This window comes from Strongylocentrotus purpuratus, unplaced genomic scaffold (assembly GCF_000002235.5).
Source record: "Strongylocentrotus purpuratus isolate Spur 01 unplaced genomic scaffold, Spur_5.0 spur5_scaffold_10, whole genome shotgun sequence".
NCBI lineage: Eukaryota > Metazoa > Echinodermata > Echinoidea > Camarodonta > Strongylocentrotidae > Strongylocentrotus > Strongylocentrotus purpuratus.
Window position 1 is genome coordinate 9,738,502 of NW_022145595.1, and position 7,191 is coordinate 9,745,692.

The following is a 7,191-nucleotide window of genomic DNA, read 5'->3' on the forward strand; positions in this document are numbered from 1 at the left end:
CTCAAAAACGAAAGATCGCATTGATTTAACCATAAAAACACCTGCAACCATATGCTTCATTGGCTTTGAGTTTATAAAATAACAAATATCTTACGATTCCACGTCGATGTAAAATGCATTGATTAAGATAAAGTTAATGAAATTACAATATTCCCATTTCTTGTGACTCATGATTAAAAACTAACCTATGAAAAAGAATGTAGCATAAAAACATCACAACACATTGCACTGTTTTTGCACACAGTCACACATTATGCATGTACATTGGTTTTTCTATTGAGGTACATAGTCCCCCTCCTACAATCTCCATTACATAATATACGCATGCAAACTATCTCACAAAATGCCTCGACTTCTCATTTCTTATAGCTATATTCCTCTCTCACGTTATTTTAAATTATAATGTACATACACATGTATTTTGAAGGAGGATAATTATCGTTGTAGTTATTTCTCTTACACACACGCTGCACTGTTCCTTCAGTTCTCCTCCCTCATAAAGAATCAATTAATAAATCTATCAATTGCTTTTTCCACACTTCAGTTTACGTCTTCAAATTCTTTAATACATGTGAAGATGGAAACAAAAGATTAGAAAATGTAACTGATTTATAAATTGTATGTATCATCAATATTATTTTTGGGGGTGGAGGTCTGTGCTATTTTTTACCAAAATGTAAGTCTGATCATTTCATTTTTCTATCACATTGATATTCTATTTATCTCCTTCCCTCCTTCTCTCCTTGTCTCTCTCATTCTCTGGAATTACACTTGATTCTTTTAGTATTTTCCCTAGATATTTCGATTATTTCTTAATCTCACGTTATCGATCAAGCTCAACAATCACACATTCACATCCAATCAATAAATCGCTCATTCAATCAATCAGAAATGCAATCAATTGGAGAGTCAATAACCAATCAAACGATCAGATAAAGCAATCATAGTTACAATCAGCCGATTGGTCAGTCATGTCATCAATCGGTCAGTCAGCAATTTACTCACTGATTCAATCAATCAATCAATCATATTATAATTCAATCAATCATACAGTCCATTAATCATGCAATCAATCTGTCAATCAACCAATCAATCATTGTTATCATTAGTTTAATCAGTACATCAATCAGTCATCCCCAAACTACCCTTCATCACCGCATACAGTTCAAATTCCAATCTTGTAATCCACCATGATGATCCTAGGAAAGCAATAACAGCTCATAAGACGTTCATTTGAATTTGAAATCATGGAATATCTTTTTTATTTTAATATCTCTTAACTGTACATGTATATACATCAATAAAACACCACATTAACTTTGACACGGCTGCTCATTTTTAACCTCTCTATACAGAAAAAGAGTTGTATATACATACACACATAAATATAACAATCCGACCAACAGAATAGTCAACACATAAAAGTGAGAACACGCATAATAATTATCTTTCCAGTACGCAGTAATTAATCAATCTTAATGGCTCACCAGGGCTAATTGTCTCCTGAAAGAAAGAGCGTGACGCATTAAAGGCGACATGTAATTCAGTTGAATTAATTTTAGGGTGATAAACGGGCTGTCGGAAGTATCGATGGTTTGTCAACAAACGGAACAAAAAGCCCGGCAATTTAGGATTTGGGGTAAATAAGGCTGCTCTATTATTAAGCAGGAGGACACAGTGCTTGAAGGTAATTAATAAAAGATGACATTTATGGCAGAAACAAAGCAGTTGGGAGCCCGTTTTCCTCTCGGCTCGTTTCGAGCAGAGATACTTGTGATTAATTGGCTTCCTAATGGTGGAGGTTTTAAAAGATTCATGACATGGAGGCGCGGTAAAGAGGAGATAAAAAAACGAGTCGTCGCGTCCCGATGCCATCAGTATTCTGATACCGAGTCGGATTTATGTTCTTGACACGAGCTCGGGACCTTTCTTACAGATTGATGAGGTGAGGTCTCCTTCCAACCCGGCCATGATAATTCAACCAAACCATGTCCCATTCTGGTGTATCAATCATCCCGCCCCGTCATCAGCGTGCTAGCCAAGCGTAGCTCTCGCTTCGATAGAGAGAGAAAGGGAGATGGGGAGAGGAGATGAAGAAAGAGGGGAAGAGGGGATGGGGAACTGAAGTAAGCGACTAATGACAGGGGCATAAATGATCGCTACGGCTCGCCAACACGGCACCTTCCTCGCTCGGCCTGCAAACATGATATAGCTTCAGCTCTCTAGCGCCGCGCCAGGGAGGAAGATAAATTGCTAGGCTGGTCTGTTTGCGCGGCGACTGTAACCATATTACGTCTATGCTGTAACTCATGAGCGCGCCGGAGAAAAAAGGAAAGCGGCTGATTTGTGAATAAGGAGTTTCTTATGAAAGGATGCTGTTTAGCATCTCACCCTCTTACTCACAGTCATAAATAGACGTTACATCCCAACTGCTTGGGCCCCGTGTGAAATGCATGTCATAAATAATTCCTCACTGCCTGCTCTTCCTCCATTTTTAGCTAAATGAATGTCTGATAAACGGTTCTGACAAGTCGCATCCTTAGTGGAAAAATACATTCCTTTTTTTTTATTTGACAAAACCTTCCTTGCGTGTTCCCTTGAATTTCATGCAAAGGTTGCAGTATCTATTGAATAACTGAAGCTACTGAACACAACTTAAACTCAATAATATTAAAATTCAACAAATGAAATGGACAAAACTTAACAGTATATCCGTATTTTTGATCGATCGGAACTAGGGAGAAATTTGCTGATGAATATTTGCGAAAATGTCGCTTGGCGCGGATCACGTTACATCGCGAGGCAGCGTGGTATCCCCAGCAGCCGACGACTGCCTTCTCGAATCGAGAGAGGACGTTCGACTCATATTTCCCTCTTCATACCATTAATATTTTCCCTTAGAGATAGAGCCTTACAATTCATGTTCTCATCTTACAGGAAATAGTACTTTTCGAATAAAAACGTAATCTTAAATTCTTTTATAAAGTGGCCCTTTCAAGCACACAAGATGCATTTCAAGTACTTGGAATTTTGTAACAGGTTTTTAACTGAATACAGAAATCTCGTAAAACTTAAAACAGTGAACACACATCATAATAGATTACTTTCAGTTCAGTTTAAGGAGTTTTTGAACGACTTTGAAGATGGTTTTTGGCTAGTGTGGTACTCCAGCTGCGGCAAGTCTTCCTTTGAGATCGTGGAAAGCATAAGGAGAGTAGTAAGCTCCTGCTGGGAGACCAGGGAGAGTGGCGAGGGAGGTGGGGATGGGTGCCTTGTAGGGGTGGTATCTGAGCGGGGAACTAGGGCTGAGGGGTGATTGTGGTACCCCTGGTTTTGAAAGTCCGTATGAGCCTGGGATGGGTGCAGCGGCTGGGTAGTGCATGTAGTAAGCACTCAGTTGAGCGTTCAGCGATTGAGCAAAGGCGTAGGGAGACGGCGTACTTATCGACTCGTTCGACTGCATGGTGTGTGTGCGTAAATGTTGCAGCAACTCCTCACCACTGCCGAAACGTTTCCCACAACTCGTGTTGCCTGAAACCCAGTTGCAGACGTGTCCATGCTCGGTTTGGGCGGGGACTGGAGGTGGTGGGTAAAGGTAAGGCGTGGCGGCGGCGGTGGGACTGCCTGACTGGAAATATGCGGGAAAAGCACCGTGAACGGGAAGTGCGAACGGAACAGCTCCGTTCAAAGATAGTCCATCGTGTCTACACTGTGTGCAGGCTGCACCTGTTGCTGCACTTGCTGCAAGTGAGGCTGATTGGCAATGTGAACAGTACGGGTCACGGCAGATAGGCATCAATGTCGTTCCTCCATCAGCTGTTTTCACACGTGCATAGGCGGTGGCGTAAGGTGAACCGGCGGTTGCAGCTAAGAGATGTCCGGCATGATCCTTTGAAATACTTGCAGGATCTGCAATGTGGGGTAGGTGATGTCCGAGAAGCTGTGAAGGGCATCCACAATGTCCTGATGTGGGTGAAGTACTGGCGAGAGACGTGGAGGGTTTGAATCCTGTAGCTAGTGCAGGAGGGACGAGATGTGTCGGTAAGATAGGGGCAGAAGAAACCTGAGCGTGTGGCTTAGAATCGCCCCGGTGGCTCGGACTATGAGCACCACAGCCAAAGCTATGTCCAGTACTGGTATGACTTGAAACAGTTTCCGTCGTGCTCTGATTTGAACTCGGCCTCGATGACTCTGTCCTCGTTTTCGTTGGCGACGGCGGCGACGAGGTGAAGGTGGTCGCGCTGGCGATCGGCTTCGAGTCCGTGCTGGTGATCACGCTAAGAGGCGATCCCCGCGATGCTGCCTTCTCGAAGGCGGCGATTTTCGTCACATAGGCATCCCCGTCGCGTTTCTCGTTCTGTTTGTAGGGCTTGAATGATGACCGGTCGAGCTCGTGGATCGTGGTCGCTGCCTTCTCAGGGGACTTCTTGCCGCCGATGTCGAGTGGAGCAGTTAGTCCAGTCTTCATCTCATTCGAGTCCCTGGGAGGGGGATCCGGCTTTCCGATGCTGCTGCATGTCTGAGCGAGCAAGGCCAATGGACTCTTCTTCGCATCCAACTACAATAAAATAAGAAAAGAAATGAAAATAAAAAACATTAATCACCTTAATCACAATGAGTGTCGATTCAAGCTCAATAAAAACATCACATGGCGGCAAATGTGATGTTTATGTCTCATTGTAAACCCATCAAAGTACCCCGTTTTTTATGGGCTTCGGAAGGAACGTGAATATGATACACGAAATAATTATGTTTATATCGCACCCTATCATACGTTACATTAGCTTCCGAAGCTCACACTAAAACTGTTAGAATAAGAAGATTCAACATCCATGACAAATTTAATATAATGCAATCGCGTAAGTAAACAATGACATTTATCAATGTCCACTTTCTTGGAAATATTCTTCACTTAATCTGCAAAACAAGATAAAAAATATATCATTCTCAGAGTTCATAACCTGATACAAATGCATTATTTAATACAAAATAGTTTCACTTTCGATTTCAGAAGTCTTGATTTACATTATGCCTGTATAGTGCCAAGTTAAGCGTCCGCGAATTTTACACGCGGCTTGTTTTATTAGAGTAGACTTGAAATTGGACGGGGAAAGATTGAAATGGTAAATACTGAATAGCACACAGCCGACACCGGCACTTCAGTTTTTCAATTTGTTCTTACAATAACAGATATAGAGTTAACTATCATTTAAAACACACGGTGACAAAAACAGTTAGGTGATTGACTGTGCTGTGTGCAACTAGATATAGTTCAAAATTGGTTAGTATACACTAAGTGCTGCGATGAGTGTACTGCTGCACTGCACTGCACTGTGGTATATATTGCGTGAAAATTGAGCACTTGTGGCAAAAATACTAGAAGTTAGATTAGAAGCCGATTAAAATGTCATTTTGGACTGAAATTTTTTAATAATTTGTTAAGGTACACAATAACCATATCATGAAGTAACTTTGTGCACACTGCCGGTTATGAACTTCAAATTCTAAACATGTAAAATAGTGATTTCTAATCACAATGTCGGTCGCCTCTTGTACAGCATTCATTTAGGGTGATATGCGAGCTGACAAGGCCAAAGCAGCTGATTTCAAATTCGGTTAGACTTAGAGTTAAAATCTTACTAATAATACTACTATCGATATGGATGGAAATATGTACAATTTACAATAGCAAACAGATATCTTAAGAGGACATCAACATCAAAATTTCTACAAAATGTGCACTCTCAGCTCAGACGGTTTGCATGCATAGTAGCTCTCACAAATATCAAGATACACGAAATCTTTACATCGCACAATTTAGCCGATAGAAGTGCCAGCTCTGTAGCGGTCGAATAAAAGGAAAATGCTCTGCAAATTCTACAGGTAACATGTGTTTTAAATGTAAATGCTCTTGTAGTATCAGAATGTTGAATTGTACAGTGTGCAGATGCAAAAATTGTGACATTTTTCTAGAAGAATTCCACGTAGGTAACGATAAATTTTAACAAGAGAGAAATTAAAAGAGAAAATGCTCTGTGAAAATGGTGAAATTAATCCCTTACCGTTGTTGGAAGCGGGTCCATGGGCTGTAAATACTCCGTATGCATGAGGGGTTGCGTCCGTGTCGCAAGCATGTTGATAATCGGGTATAAACCAAGAAATATTCACAAGAGGAACAGCACAATATCACAACAGATAGCAGAATATCACAAGATAGAGATCACAACACAGGCAGGAGTACGAGTCGGTAGTACACACGTCCGCTTTCTGCGAGAGCTGAGCAGTGAGTAGCGATCGAAAGCAAGAGAGATGTGCGGGCGGCGAGCCATCACTGACTGGCCCACTAGCTCAGCCCCATTGTGCGAATGGATTTGTCTACGCGAACCACACAAGCACTCCTCTAAGCGTACCGCCGCTGCAGACAACAGACAAAACCACAAATTTGCCGACAACACTTCAAGTCAAACATTGAATTTACAACGCGAGATGAAGGGACTTTACCGCTGACCAATCAGCACGGGGCGACGGCCCGTGCCTGCCTTGTGATTGGTCGCTCGGGATGTGTAGCTGTCGCAGGCCGGGGATGATTGATATGTGATCCTGTCACATGCTCCGCGCCAGCCAATCAAATTCGCGATTAGCAATTCCCGTTGGCAGGCGTCCAGTGCCGCTCGCTGTTCTGCGATCAATCAAATGCGGTGTCAGCCTTGTCAATTCCGTCTGATTTATGTCAGCGTTTTGTTGTTGATAACATGGCTCGAGTAATTTGAAAAACGGCTTTTGAAAGGGGGTATGATTCCCCGAGATAAATCGGCCCAATAATCGCAATTAATGTGTGACAACAAAGAGACCGTCGGAGTAGCTTTGAATGACAACCGCACCCTGCACGACAGCCGGATTTTTTCCCTCTTTTCGGTGATGGGGAGGAGAGGCTAACGGGGCCTGCTTTTTTTTAAAACAAGCAAGCTGTATAGCACACATTTCGCACTTTTCTTTCACAATGTGTCGGTGTGTTGTGTATTTGGGATGTGTGTGTGGCTGTGTGCTGCGCTCGTTAAAAGCCGTTTCTAAACCCCACCGCCTTGTTGTGCCTTGGCAAACGAACTCGAGCCCATGCACTCCGCCGGGCTATTGACATCGCCTTGCCATTGGAGCTCTGTGTCGGCAAGCTTCAAAGGGGAGGCATGAGTT

General features: G+C 42.6%; 1 protein-coding gene across 1 annotated transcript; it reads right to left on the reverse strand.

The window, feature by feature from the left end:
• Window positions 1-1,232: 1,232 nt before the first annotated feature.
• Window positions 1,233-6,413, reverse strand: LOC575412 (zinc finger protein 503). Its single transcript, XM_775815.5, has 2 exons — window positions 6,063-6,413; window positions 1,233-4,558 (listed from the first exon to the last, which is right to left on the reverse strand). Exons 1-2 carry the CDS (start codon window positions 6,132-6,134, stop codon window positions 3,155-3,157), a joined length of 1,476 nt encoding a protein of 491 aa, XP_780908.1. The 5' UTR covers window positions 6,135-6,413; the 3' UTR covers window positions 1,233-3,154.
• Between the last annotated feature and the right edge of the window lie 778 nt (window positions 6,414-7,191).